General features: G+C 55.7%; 1 protein-coding gene across 1 annotated transcript in view; it reads left to right on the top strand.

The window, feature by feature from the left end:
• PTPRU (protein tyrosine phosphatase, receptor type, U) overlaps positions 1-13368 on the top strand; it is a gene marked incomplete at both ends in the record, with an annotated part of 25182 nt that extends 11814 nt beyond the window's left edge. The window contains 12 exons of the mRNA XM_010148474.1: positions 569-726; positions 2973-3163; positions 4356-4428; positions 5439-5515; positions 7162-7198; positions 7543-7640; positions 7736-7852; positions 8531-8685; positions 10312-10447; positions 10545-10694; positions 10832-11005; positions 13228-13368. Coding sequence (XP_010146776.1) covers positions 569-726; positions 2973-3163; positions 4356-4428; positions 5439-5515; positions 7162-7198; positions 7543-7640; positions 7736-7852; positions 8531-8685; positions 10312-10447; positions 10545-10694; positions 10832-11005; positions 13228-13368 — 1507 coding nt within the window. The remainder of the gene's footprint in view (positions 1-568; positions 727-2972; positions 3164-4355; positions 4429-5438; positions 5516-7161; positions 7199-7542; positions 7641-7735; positions 7853-8530; positions 8686-10311; positions 10448-10544; positions 10695-10831; positions 11006-13227) is intronic.
• Positions 13369-14658: the final 1290 nt, after the last annotated feature.

The raw sequence follows: 14658 nt of genomic DNA on the forward strand, positions 1-14658 counted from the left end.
GGCTAACCACCCCCAAGTCTCTCAGCCTGTCCCCATGGGAGAGCTGCTCCAGCCCTCTCATCATTTTTGTGGCCCTCCCCTGGACCTACTCCAACAGATCCATGTCCTTCTGCTTCTTGCACTGATCCTGTGCAGCACAGTGATGCACGAGGCATGTGGGCTGGTCTGTGGTGGTGGAGCGAGGTGCTGGGGGGCGATGGGTGGGTAATGCCTGGGGAAATGGGGCCAGGGGTGAGCTGGGGCTGCCCTGTGCCATGCCACCCAGCCTGGGGGAGCTTTTGCTAGCCCAGGGAGTGCTCCAGGCTGTTCCAGACACGGGCCATTTTGGGGAGGGGCCATGGAGGATGAGCATCAGGAGTTGCAGCAGCTGGCAGAGGATGATCCATGGGGCTGTGACTGGGTTGGGGCACCGGGATACTGAAGTGTGGTGACAACTGCGGGAAATAATCCATCCTGCCCCCCAAAATTATCTGAGCCCATTAGCTTTTGGGGGGTAATTTCCAGCATTGTTGGGTCAGCATAGCTTACGTGTGCTTCTCCCCCTGCTCCCCTTCGCATCGCCCCGCAGAAAACCCGTCAACATGACCAAAGCGACCATTAACTACCGGCACGAGAAGACGCACATGATGAGTGCCATCGACAGGAGCTTCACCGACCAGAGCACGCTGCAGGAGGACGAGCGCCTGGGGCTCTCCTTCATGGACACCCACAGCTACGGCAACCGGGGTAAGGGTGGGGAACAGCAGCGTCCCCCTGCTCCCATCCAGCTGCAGCAAAGGGGCCCTGACAATCCCTAAATATCTCAGAACCAGCTGAGATTTACGTTCGGTAGCAGTTACTGTGTCTGTTACAGCCTGATGTGTGTGGCACATTGCAGGCTTTTCCATGCCCTGTGTAAACCTCCAAGGGCATCAGTCTGATCTGTGGCTGTAGCAGCTTTTATTATCCAGGTTTTGCTGAAGGAAAAACACTCGTGGGCAGCTCGAGCTGGGTCTCTGCATCTCAACCTCTCAAAATGGAGATCTGAGCTGGTGGCAGGGAGGGTTGAGGCCATTTCTAGGCTCAAACGCTGGCTGCAGCCCCCCCCTGAAGCTGGGTGAACCCCAACTCTTTGGCTTGCATTGTAAGCTTTGCACCAGGCTTCGCCCAGCACAGGTGCCATGGCTTTGCTCCGCGGTGTTCTGCACAGCCCTGGGCTCTGAAGGGTTAAAGAGCCACCACGTTCACATCAGAGGGAGACTGATAATTTAACACCCACTGGAGTATGCATCTCGATGCTGATTTAGTTGTAAAATAACTCGTTGGATGCCCCAGTTTCAACCATATGCTAATAACATCTGTTACAGTAACTTCAAGATGCTGCTTACCCACAGCTCTTCTCCACCGGCTGCGGGATTAATATGCTTCCCGGCATTGTCTCGTGGATAATAGAAGCCCAGAGGGCAAACTCTGCCTCCTCTTAATACATCTGGCTAGGTGTATTATTTTTCGGTTACTGTCCTCGAAGCACTCATAGGCTGGTGGGTCTGTGACTGGGCTGAGCTGGGGCTGCTCGTCCCAGGTTTCTTTAGGGAAGGGGCTGTGGGGCCAGGTCCTGTTCCCACCCGCTTGCTTGCTCTGCTTCTGGCTGCTCCTCATCCCTCTGCTTGGTGTGAAGGGAGAGGAGGAGATGTGGGGAGCTTGGGCGCTCTGCCATAGCAGGGGACGCCTCTGCTGCAGCCACCCCCTGCCTATAAGCGTCATTAATTAATGAAGGTAAATGAATGGGCTGCTCTGTGACTGGCTGGGGGCTGTTCCCCACCGTGCCTCAGTTTCCTTGCGTAATACTTCTCATGGAAACCCAAGCAGGTCCTCGGCGTGTGGCTGCGCAGAGCTGTCGGCGCCTTGCAAACACCTACAATTGATTTCTCATTAAACCCAGCGGCTAGTGCATCCCTCACCCCTTCCACGGGGCACAGCGTGGCCCTCCCGCACCATCCCCTTGGTTCAGCCACGTGTTGGCAGGTTTCTGGTCACCAAGGTTGGAGCATCGTGTCCTTGGGGGCGGCAGTGCCTGATGGAGACCCTGCTCTGTGCGTGTGCTGCACCCACGCTGCGCCCATTCTGCACGGGCAGCTGGGAGGTGCGGGCAGGGCGTGAGGGGCTGCTCCTTCCCTTCAAGCAGACCGGACATAAAATCCTGGGAGCTTTGTGAGCGAGGCAGTAGGGGCGTTTTCAGAAGTGTTGTTAGGGGAAACCACAACCAGGATGTCTTGCAAAGCTGCTTCCCAGCAGCGTGGGAACGGCGTTCCAGGCTGGCCGCTGCAGGATCCGTGCCTGCTGCATCTCTTGGCAGCAGTAGAGAGCATCAGGTTTTGTGCAAACCCAGATTTTGGGATCTGGTGTGGGACCTTGCCCTGACAAACGCAGTTCAGGTCTTAATCTGGCTCTGCTGGTAATGACATGGCAAAGGCATAAACCAGGTAAATGCTGCATAAACTCCCCCATTAAACAGCAGCCAGCTCCATTTGTGTCAGCGCTAGGAATAAGGCGCCGGTATCTAGCAGTGAGGAAAATTAACTGTTAAGCTGGGCTGGAGACTTTGCCAGTGTGATTTTTCAAGTCAGGAGTTGGTGTGAATATTTGGGCACGTAGCTCTTACTCGTCTAGATGGGAGTTAATTGCTTCAATCAATGGGAAGTAAGCTTATTAACCCCCTTAAGGTCATGCCCACTGATTTCTAAGAGGTCTGCTGTGTTCCTAAAAGACTGTAATGGGTATTTTCAGCTTTGTGTGTAGGAATAGCTGCAGAGAGCACAGGCAGGGTCTGGACCACATGCAGCCCTTGAAGAGAGATGGACCGCAGCACCAGAATCTCCTGGGGTTGTTTCCATGTGCCCTCCCATCCCTCTGCGGGTGCGAGGAAGGTGATGGGGATGTTGTCCAAGGCTTCATTCCCCTGATGGCCCCTGGTTCTTCCTCCCTGTCTGCAGGTGACCAGCGCAGCAGCATGGTCAACGAGTCCAGCAGCCTGCTGGGGGGCTCCCCCCGCCGCCAGTGTGGCCGCAAAGGCTCCCCGTATCACACTGGGCAGCTCCATCCCGCTGTCCGGGTGGCAGATCTTCTCCAGCATATCAACCAGATGAAGACGGCAGAAGGCTACGGCTTTAAGCAGGAGTACGAGGTGAGAGCATCTTGTCCTGGTGCCTTGGAGAGTCGGGGGGAAGGATGATGGACAAGGTGGCATTGAGTGGGACGCGTGTGTGAGAAGATGCTCCAGGTCTGGAGCTGCAGTGCTCTGGACAGCAGGTGCTGGATCTCACAGCTCTCTGGGCAGGCAGCATCAGCATGTGGGGTGTCCCTGGGTCTGGATCAAATCTCTGGTCCTGGCAGCTCAGGATTTAGTCGTTGGCTTGACCAGGTCCCCGAGATGAGCCAAACCAGCTGTGCCAGGCAGCCTGCACCTCTCATCTCTGCAGTGCCCCATCCTGCCTCTCCCATAGGGACTGGGGATGCTTCTCCCTTGCTTGGGTCCTCCTGGGCACCACAAGGTCATGTTCTGCTCTCCAGCACTCTTCTCCTAGGATAAGCAGGGGCTTAGCCTAAATCCCCTGCAGTCTGGCAGCTCCCAAGACTGTGGAGACCCTGGGGAGAGGACGAGAGCGATCCTGGGTGGGAGGGAAGCCCCACTGCAAGGGTCGTTGGCCGCATCATGTCCATCCCACCTCGTTGGGCCAGGGAGCTTGTAACGGAGCGTGCTATCCCACACGCCTGCTGCAGCGTGCCCAGCGGGGCTGATTTCCCGACTCCTTGGTGTCCCACAGGTCTGGCGATTGAAATTTCCAAGGGAAATTACTGTTTAATGCTTAGTTGTTTCAAGTGCAGGAGCTTTTTCTTCTTTCCCCCCCTTTCATGTATTGGACAAACCAGGGCTTGCTATAATCATTAGTGCTCCTTGAAAAGCTGCTGTATGTTCTTGGAACTAGTCATTTGAAAGCACTCAGATATTATGGGAGGGGAGAAAACATGTAATTTCCTTCCACTTTCCTCCTCTTATGCCAATCTATGAATGTTACTGTATTACACACAAACCTGTTCTGTGCTGGGGAGAGAAAGAGACTGGGGAGGTGTAGAAAAAACCCACAACCAACCCTGGAAAAAAAACAGGCAGTCTGTAATTTGCTGGAAAATGGGTCATTTTGTGGATGGAACAGTAGTGTGTAGCTGGCAGAGCGTGCTGTGGAGCTGGGGCTGCAGGACCCAGGTATTGGGGTGGAGGGACCACCCTGTCTGCCCTACTCGCCGGCAAGGTTGTGGGGCCGGGGAGGGCCCCCCAGTCCTGCCCTCGGGTCTTGATGGCCATCCTGTCCTTACAGAGTTTCTTTGAAGGCTGGGATGCTTCGAAGAAGAAAGACAAGACCAAAGGGAGACAGGATCACGTGTCGACATGTGAGTGCCTTTACCAAAGGCTTAGACACTCTGAAGGCTTGAACAACCTTCTGAAGGGCTTTGGGGTGTTTTTTTGTAGGTGTGCAGTCCATGGCAAGGAATACACTGATGGGGTTTGGTTGGTCAAAGGCAGCAGAAAGGTCCTTGCGCAGCACAGGGAGCCCAGCCCAAAAGCTCCTGTTGGGCATCAAACACTGGAGCAAATGGGAGGGATAGAGCTGGGCCAGCGTGGGCCCCTGGAGCTGGATCACTCTTGAAGTCAAAAGATTTTGGGGTGCTTTAAGATTGAGGATAACATCACTGTGGTGTACTGGGTGGTGCTGCAAAGCCCCACATAACCTGGAGTGTGTTTTCTTGCACAGACGTATGAGAAAACTGTAGCCCTGCCCTAGGGAGGTTCTGAATGTGGATGTGCAGCATGAGACAAAGGGGTTAAATGATGAGTTTTTAGGACAGAAGATTGTGGAAGGGCTTGACCCCACCAGAGGGAGGATGCTCCTCACCCGCTCCCTCCACAGTCAGTGTGGCAGGGCCACCTTGCTCCATGTTGCACCTCTGGTGACATTCCTGCAGGGATGGGGACACCAAACCTGGTGTACCAGGAGCTCTGGTGCTCTCCACCTCCCACATCCTTTGCTCTGCAGCCTCATCCCTTCCACCCTGGCACTGGGGCCCCAGGTGACACTGAAGGTTGGGCTCTTTGCTCGCCAGCCTGGGCTCTGGCTGTCCTGGTTCCCTGCTCGGGTGGTCAGCAGGGTGCTGGAGGTGGGTGCTCTGTATCTTTGGCAGGACCGGGCAGAGCTCAGGGAGGTTCCATGCTGGAAGCAGCTGCACCGTGTCTGCGGGTCTAAACCACCATCTTTGGAAAGACCAGCTTGTGTTTATTGCTCCAGACTACGTCCCTAGTGCAGAACAATCTCAAAGGGTGCCCTGGGACCCGGCGGGGTGCCCTGCCATCCCCTGGCTCATCCCCCCGTGTGCTGACAGTCCCTTCTCCCCTTGCTCTCCAGATGATCGTCACCGAGTGAAGCTGCACCCGCTCCTGGGTGATCCCAACTCAGACTACATCAACGCCAACTACATTGATGTAAGTGGGGATGGTGCCTCTCTCCGTGTGGGGTCTGCCCTGGGACAGGAGCTTCCCGTGGACTCTCTGGGCTCTCAGGGTTTGTCCCTGAAGGACCAGCGGCATTTGGAGGAGCTGAGACAGCCCAGGATGGGCTGAACCCTGTGGCCTGAGGCCATGAAGAGCCTGCATGGTTTATTTGTGTTCATCAGCACCCTGCTTGCTGCATCTCTCCCTTCTCTACTCTGCTCTAGCCTTGCTTTCTCCTCCCCTTTTCCATCCTCTCTTCTCCCCTCGCTTGCTCTTGTGGCCATGGGTCTCCCTGTTCCCTGGGCAGAGGTGCAGAGGTTGGGGCCCAAGGGGCCAGCTGGGCTCACACTGGGATACCCGGATCCTGTTGGTGCATGCCAGTCTGGGCAGAGCTTGTCCCTGCTGTCCCCTGAGAATGATGTCCCTCATTGCCTCCAGCGATGCCGAGACCAGGGAGGGTGCAGGAAGGCTACATCAGGCACAGGGGTCAAGCATCTCCTGTAAGCAGCAGCAAGTCCCACTTTGCCTTCTTTTCCAGAGGATATCATCTGGCATTGGTGGCCTGATGCCACTGTGATGGGTTCCCTGTGCCTGAGCAGCATCACTGTGCCTGTCCCCGTGTGTCCTTTCTCCCCTCTGTCTCTCCATGGCCTGCTCCGCGGCTGGGCTCTAACCTGTCTCTTGAGCTGTGCCTCACTAACGTCTCTGTCTCTGATCTTTTTCTCTCAAACCTGTGTCCCAACGGGATCCTTAAGATTCGGATTAACCGAGAAGTAAGTAGATGGTGCCCCTCTCCATCCTTCTCTCTGCTTCCATCTCCTCCCAGGTGTCATACTGGGCAGCGTGGCATTAGATAGGAGAGGCAGGCTGGGAAAATATGGATAAGCTTGGGTACAGTTCCAAGGGAAAAGTGAGGCCTCTGTGGCACGTCCTCCCTGGGGTGACAGAGCAGGAGCTGTGTGCTTGGAGGAGGGGTTGAATTCAACCCACAAAAATCCCCTGTGGAATGACGTGTGGTGGACCAGGACATGAACCATCACATACATGTGATGTGGATGAGCTCTGATGGAGCCGTGGCCAAGGGGTGGGCTGCCGGGTCCCTGGTCCCTTTGGCAGTGGCCTCGCTGGGACATGCTCTCTGAGCTGGCATACCCCTGTTAAGGGTTGGGAATGGTCCCAGTAAGCAGCTGGGATGAAGGAAGGGAGCACGGCCACCGCTCCGTGCAGCATGGCTGCCCTGGGATGGGATATCATGAATGGTGCTCTCGTGGCGGTGTTGCTGTGCTTGGCAGCAGTGCTGGCAGCAGCAGGAGCTGGGGTTGAGCCGATGGACCCCAGGATGCCCACGGAGTGCTGCTGGGGATTTTGGTGCACAACAGGGTTAAGGCTTGGAGGTTACGTGAGAATTTTGTGGGATGTGGGACATGTACCCTGCCAGGACTGGGTGCACCGGGTGCAGGGTGGCTCCTGAACCTCTTCCTCCTCCTGCAGCAGTGGGTAGCACTGTGCTGGTGACCAGGACACGGTCTGGTGGATGTGGGGAGTTGCCATCAGTTGGGTGACTGGAAAATGTTTTCCGGGGCTGTGCCCCAGTGTGTTTCCCTCACTTGGGACTCACATCTCTGCTTCCCTTGCAGGGCTACCACAGGTCCAACCACTTCATAGCCACTCAAGGTGAGTTCCCCCTTCCTCCTCCCCCAGCCCTTGCAGCCAGCAGTTCAGCAGCTCCTGATTTAGCAGCTGGGTTTCATGCCCGGAGGATTTAACCTTGCATGGACAAGAAAGGGAGGAAGTGGGCTAATTCGGGGCCAAACGGAGTGGTAACAACGTGGAGCAAATCCAGCCCCTCCTGCTGCCCCGCAGCGCCGCACATCCTGGCAGGAAAAGGGTGGTTAAAATGCTGGGGGTGTTAGTGCTGTTGAGGCAGGAGGGGAACCACAGTGGCATCGTGGCACTGCGGTGGCTGGGCTCTGCTGGCACTGCCTGTCCATCCCCGGTGGCCGGTCCTCCATCCGCAGGGCCCAAGCAGGAGATGGTGTACGACTTCTGGCGCATGGTGTGGCAAGAACACTGTTCCAGCATCGTGATGATAACCAAGCTGGTGGAGGTGGGCAGGGTAAGGATCCCATCCCATCCCACTCCCTCTGGGTTGCAGCTCTACCAGGTGCCTCCTCCGCAGAGCCAAACCCCCATCCCGTCCTCTCCTTGCAGGTGAAATGCTCCAAATACTGGCCGGATGACTCCGAGATGTACGGGGACATCAAGATCACCCTGGTGAAGTCAGAGACGTTGGCTGAGTACGCCGTCCGCACCTTCGCTCTGGAGAGGGTACGGCACCATTCCTGCCTGACCCTGCCCTCGCAGGCGGAGGTCCGACTGCCTCGGGCATCTCTACCATCACTAGATTGGCATTTACCAATACCCTATTGATTTAGGGCTTTTTCACCCCTGGTTGAGGTGCCAACTCTGAGCCTGGGGATGCTGATAGCTTCTTCCTTTGCCTTTTCCCTGGCTCTGTGCCTTTCGTGGGGGTGAGCGGCTCAGCCCCGCTCTGGTTTGGGCAGTGAGTGAGTATTTAATTTCCGTGTGAGCACTGTGTAATTGCAAGAGGGGTGAAGGATGCTGCTTCCTCTCCAGGCTGGAGCACAGGTTATGTGGTCATTACTCTCCAGCGTGGTACCTGGGGATGGAGCCGCTGCCATTTACCACTGAATTTACAGGAATGTGAAATTACTGTCTAGTTACAGGGCAGGAAGCAAAGGTGCTTGTGGAATGAGACCGGTGGCTGCCACCCCCTCCTCCTCTTCCTCCTCAGATGGTTTTAACCCTCTTGCGGTTGAGGAAGAGGGAGTTGCAGGGCCCCTGAAGCAGCTGACTGTGGTATAGCCCATCTGGCTGGGTGCTGAGCTGGCAAAATCATGGATTCACAAGAAAATTGGGCATTTGGGTGACTTAGGATTTTGCTTTCCCTGTGCACCCTCAGCCCACCTCTCCTTTCCCTTGCAGCGGGGCTACTCAGCCCGGCACGAGGTGAAGCAGTTCCACTTCACGTCGTGGCCCGAGCACGGGGTCCCCTACCACGCCACGGGGCTGCTGGCCTTCATCCGCAGGGTGAAGGCATCCACGCCGCCCGACGCTGGCCCCATCGTCATCCACTGCAGGTACGTGCCTGGCTGTGGGGTAGAGCTGGCTGTGGGGGAGCCATCCCGGGAGGGGTTTCAGAGCCATGTGGAGGAGGTGCTCAGGGACATGGGTCAGCGGTGGGATTGGCAGTGCTGGGGTCAGCATTGGACTGGATGATCTTAAGGGTCTTTTCCAACCTCAAAGATTTTGTGATTCTGTGTTTCTAAGGCACTGGAGCTAATGGTGTGAGGTTGATGTCCCTTTACAATGGCATCCAGCTGTAAAACGTCACCACCGGGCTGATGGCAGCAGGGATGAGGGAATTGCAGCTAGTTAAGGGGGCAAGCAGGGAGCAGCACTTTTTTGGGACCTGCCCCAGCATCCGTTACTGATGACACAGCTCTGTACCTATGGGTGAGGGTGGCATGGGGGGATGGCCAGCTCAGCTGCTGCTGGTGGTCAGGATGTTGGGTCTGGCTGAAGGGAGGGGCGAGGAGGGATGGCTGGAGAGCCCTATTCCCAGGGTTACCCACACGGGTGTCCCCAGGGGCCTCAGCCCCTGGGACACCGGACGTGGGAGGACACTGGTGGCATGTCTGAGCAGGAGTGGTGGCTTTCTGTCCCCTGAGCAGGCCTCCCATGCGACAGGTTAATGGTTCTTCCTCCGCTGGGCAAACAAGGAGGAGCTGATGAGCGGGAGGGATTTTTTTTATTTGATTTCTCCCCGTCAATTGCCTCATCAGTATTCATTCACCAGCAACAGCGAGTGTGATTAGTGCCCGTAGCCTGTAATCACTGATAATCATGACGAGTGATTCATCAGCCCCAGAAATTAGTATTTCACTGGAAAAGACTTTGTAGCAAAGGAGCAGGGGGGTGGTTCTGTTCCTGGCATGTCGTTGTGGGGGGGTTCACAGCATCCGTGGGTCTTTGGCTGAGTCCAACCATGCCAGAATTTAGGATATTGCTGCTGCTGGGTCGTCTGGCTCTGGGTATTCGGCTGGACTCAGCCGTAAAGCGAGGGTCTCCCCCTGGGAATTCAGACCTGCTCTGTGCCAGGGGTACCTCCCTGCACCCAGGGCTTGGTGCTGAGCATCCTCCTCAGACCTTTTGGGATTGGATCCTGGAGGGCTGTTGGCACTCAGACGGTTTAGCTGCTGGTTTTGTTGCATAAAACATGTGTTTTGCTGTCTTAAAGTGAACATGAACCTTAGACATGGGTGCCCACCCTCTCACCCACAGCCTGACCGTTGCACAGCCCCGGGCTACTGCAGTGGGGTGTTTGGGGGAGTGGTGGGGAAGGTGGTTTAAGGCTAAACTGGGCTGTGGTTATTGGAGGTGTGAGAGGTCCTGGCAGCCCTCCCTGCACCCCCGGCTGCCCCCACATGCACGGGCAGGGACTGTACATCAAGTCCTCAGCCACTCACACCTTGCTTTGTGCCAGCCAGTGTCTCGGGTTGCGTGTGGATGCTGTGGGGACTGAGATCGTGTTTATATTCAATTAGTAAATAGTTCTTATCTGAATTTTATGAGCTTCTGGTTTTTTTTCCTCTGATTCTCCCCCTCTGCTGGAAGCTGGTGGGGAGATGTGTGAGTGTCTTCGTGGTATTTTATTGCTGGCTGTAGTTAAACCACGATCCTGTGTTTTCCTCCTCCGTTCCTAGTGCCGGCACAGGGAGAACTGGCTGCTACATCGTGCTGGACGTCATGTTGGACATGGCCGAGTGCGAGGGCGTCGTGGACATCTACAACTGCGTGAAGACCCTGTGCTCACGGAGGATCAACATGATACAGACGGAGGTGAGCGGGCCTCGGGAGCAGCCGGGGACACGTGGGGCTGCTGTCACCAGCAGGTTGCAGAGGCTCAGCCCTGTCCTCTTTCCTCCCCCCGCGAAAGGAGCAGTATGTCTTCATTCATGACGCCATCCTGGAAGCCTGCCTGTGCGGGGAGACCAGCATCCCCGCCAGCGAGTTCAAGCCCACCTACAAGGAGATGGTGAGGATAGAGCCGCAGAGCAACTCCTCACAGCTGCGGGAGGAGTTCCAGGTGAGTGGCCCCAAAACCCTTGCATCCCCCTGCAACACCCCCTTGCTCCTCACTCACCTGGGGCCCACCACTGCTGGGATCAGCAGGCTCTGATGAGCAGCAGGCAGGAAGGGAACTAAGGGCACTTGTACTCGCAGACCCTGAACTCGGTGACTCCCCACCTGGACGTGGAGGAGTGCAGCATCGCCCTCCTGCCCCGCAACCGGGAGAGGAACCGCAGCATGGATGTCCTGCCACCCGACCGATGCCTTCCCTTCCTCATCTCCGTGGATGGAGACAGCAACAACTACATCAATGCGGCCTTAACTGATGTGAGCGTGCTGTGGGGGGAGCAGGGGCTGGTTTGGGTGGTCTTGGGCAGCTTTTCACAGCAAAAGGTCACTTGGTTTGAATTTTCGGCCTCGTTTGCACAAGGGCACAAAGGCACCTGGCAGCCCCCAGCTGGGACCAGTATAACAGGGTCCTTCAGTCCTTTTGTGTAGCAGCATCTTGCACGTCTTGAAGGAGCTTTTTGGCTACTCTCACAAGCCACACAGAAAGGGTCTTCATTTATTTCATAGCAAAACGGGGCACAGGAGGGAGAAGCTCTGAGAGGTGCTGGTAGCACCGAGCCCTGCTGTGCACTGCCAGCACCTTGCTGTGCATCCTCCTGGTGCAGTTCAGGGGGCTCTGACCTGCTCCCAAAGCCACTGTGCATCCCCCCGGTGCTGTCAGAAAGGACACCCATGATGGCAAAGCTATTTCCGACCTGCTGATGACCGCAAAACAGAGTGGAGCCTGTGCTGCAGGCTCCAAGCCCACACCAAGCAATGGGTCATTTATCACCAAAACCGCTTTCCTCTCCTTGAAACAAGCAGGGGTGCTTTGCACGGGCAGCACTGAGCCCTGCTGCACCCCGGGCACCTTCCCTAAAGCGGTACCAGGCTGAGCCCTGTTATTTTCACCCCACAGGTGATTTGTCTGTGTGCAGATCTTGTCTCCCTGTTACCTGCTCTTGCAGCTCAAAGCAGTTTGTAACGTGGTGGTGGCTGCTAGCAGCTGGGGAGCAGCACCCACTGGGCTGCAGGCTTTGGCTTCCGTGGGGTGGGAGCTTTGTTTTCAGCTTGCTTGGTGTTTGCATATCCATTTTATTTTTATACGCCACTGAGCCTCCCTTAATCTCTGCTACAGGGTCAGAGAATAGAAATTTCTTTACAGACAGAAAAAGCCTTTTGGATAAAATTCTCGCTGAAGGGATAAAATCCATTTCCCTCTTCGGGGAAGAAACAAAATCTCATTTTCCTCAAGTGCCAGAGCGGTTTGCTCAGTCTGTCCGTCCGTCTGTCAGATGAGTTTGCTCTGTGCTGCCCGTCACCGGTGCTGAGCGCTGTGGCAGTGCCGATGCCGGAGCTGTGCTCTGCTCTGCACCGGCTGCTGCTGTTTACACCAGTGCCAAAGGATTGCGGGTGCCAGGGCAAGCCTGGTCAATACGTGATGACATCTCCCTCGCCCTGCTGCTCTTACTGCCCTTCACCAGGGTGGAAAACTGGGATCTCGCTGCCTCCCCATGGAGAGGGCAGGAGGAAAGGTTTGATGAGGGCATTTCCACGTGCTAAATCAGGAGGTTTTGCAGGGGCCAGAGGACTCCCTGGTAGCAGGGAGCGCTGTACTGATTCTTGGGTACTGAGCATTTTCTGCTCTGTTCCTGTATCTGAGGAGACGTGAGCTGAAGTGTGTTAATTTAAGTCTGATTGATGCAGTGCTGAGCCCAGCCATGGGCTCCCCATCCCTCAGTGAGCTGGTGTCGGGGTGGCCAAGGGGACAAGTCTTGTTTGAAGCACGAACGAGAAGTACAGTAATTTTTTTACCCTTCTTCCTTCTTGCAGTCTCTAGGGCTCTTTCATTCAGGTTTCCTTCTCTCCCCAAAAAGAGCACTGACCCTGTTGCCTCTTTGCTGCTGCTAGTGCCCAGAGATGTTGGGGTGATGCTGTGGGTGATGCTTTTGCTCAGGACTGGGCTGCAGAGCTGGGTGCTGGGGCGATCTTTCAGCCAGGGCTTGTGCTTGTTCCTGGCTCAAAGGATTCCCTAGTTGTGTGAAACGCCCATCCCTGTGAGAGCTGAGAGCAGGAAGCGAGTGCTTTTGTTGCCACCAAGGGCAGTAATCGCTTAGACCTGGTTTTATAGCATCTCCCCAGCAGCGGGGCATAGAGGGACTGAGGCTGTGCCAGGGCAGCCAGCTCTGTTAAGCCGTGGAGAAGATGGCTTTGGTGACACTCAACTTCTGGCTGAGTTGTTTTTTTGAGGTGCCCTGTGAGAGCTGAGAGCAGGAAGCGAGTGCTTTTGTTGCCACCAAGGGCAGTAATCGCTTAGACCTGGTTTTATAGCATCTCCCCAGCAGCGGGGCATAGAGGGACTGAGGCTGTGCCAGGGCAGCCAGCTCTGTTAAGCCGTGGAGAAGATGGCTTTGGTGACACTCAACTTCTGGCTGAGTTGTTTTTTTGAGGTGTGACAGCAGTGACTGGTCCTTAACGATGCTCATCTTCCCTCTCTGCAGAGCTACACCAAGAGCGCTGCCTTCATCGTCACCCTGCACCCGCTGCAGAACACCACCACCGACTTCTGGCGGCTGGTGTATGACTATGGCTGCACCTCCATCGTCATGCTCAACCAGCTCAACCAGTCCAACTCTGCCTGGGTGAGTGCTGCCGCCCCGGGCGCTGCGCCAGTGACCCTATCCTGCTCCCTTCCCGCTGCCTTGGAAGGGCTGCAGCCCCAGCCTGGCTCGCTCCCCTCCCTCTCCTCTGCACGGGGAGATGGGGCTGGCTGCAGTATCCAGGATTTATCTTCTGTAAGCACTGGGCTGGCCAATTGGAGCCAAAGATACATGGCAGCAGCAAACCAGCCTGGCTTTGTCGCGTTGGCGTCGCGTTGGCGTTGTGTTGGTGTTGCGTTGGCGTTGTGTTGGTGTTGCGTTACTATATGATTGTCTTTGGGAGATACAAGGCTAACGAGTATAACCTTATTATAAAGAACTGATTTTTATCCTCCTTTACAAAGGGGAAACTGAGGCATGGGGAGTTTCCAAGGGCACTGGCTTGTGAACGCCGCTTTACAAATCAGCCTGTTGCAAAGCAGCTGTCCTGTGGGTTTTATGGTGTGATGGGATGTGCAGATCTGCTGAACTGCAGGGGAGGTGTCCTGTCACCTGGGGGAGAGGGGACAGAAGCTGGGGAGCAGAGCCTCACCTCGCTTTGCTCTCCTGGTGCACCGCTCCCCAAGGGGATGACTGGAGCGCTCCTGCTGCCACCAGAGCGGATGTAAAATTCTGCTATGGGTCTGTCATGTTAATTCAGTGAGGAAAGTTACTGCATTTTTACATAAAATTAGCATTATAGACTCTTAATGGGTGTCTGGAGAAGACTTCATTAGCTGTCTTATTTTACAAGTTGAGATCAGATATTCAGTGTAAATGGCCCAAAATGGCAGTTGTACCATTTGTGGCAAGGATGCGGCTAGATGTGGCGCTGGTACCGAGCAGTGTGTAAATACGCCGGGATGTGGTTATATATATCAATATCCTGGACACACGGCGAGCTGTGAGGCACTCCCACACATCCCTTGAGCTGATGCCATATGCTCCAAAGGACCTTTGCATGGGTTGACATTAAGCAGACCCTGAGCATCGAGGGGTGTCCGGGGTGGTCTCTGGCCCTGTGGAGGTTTGCTGCAAGAGGAGGCAGAGCTGGCCCCAGGGAGCTTCCCAGCTCGTACGCTCGCTCAGAGGAGTTGCTCTTAGATCAGGTTCATGTTTAATGAAGCCTTCTGCCCATGGACACGCTGAAATGAGCAGGTTTGTGTGACTGGGGTTGTTGGAGAGGCCCCTTCCAGCGGCTGGAACTGTTTTGACAGTCACGAGCGTGGTGATGGTGATGAAAAGGTCAGATATTTATGGGTAGGAATCGGGGAAGGCCAACAAGGCAGATGT

The sequence above is a fragment of the Eurypyga helias genome, unplaced genomic scaffold (assembly GCF_000690775.1).
Source record: "Eurypyga helias isolate BGI_N326 unplaced genomic scaffold, ASM69077v1 scaffold10703, whole genome shotgun sequence".
Lineage (NCBI taxonomy): Eukaryota > Metazoa > Chordata > Aves > Eurypygiformes > Eurypygidae > Eurypyga > Eurypyga helias.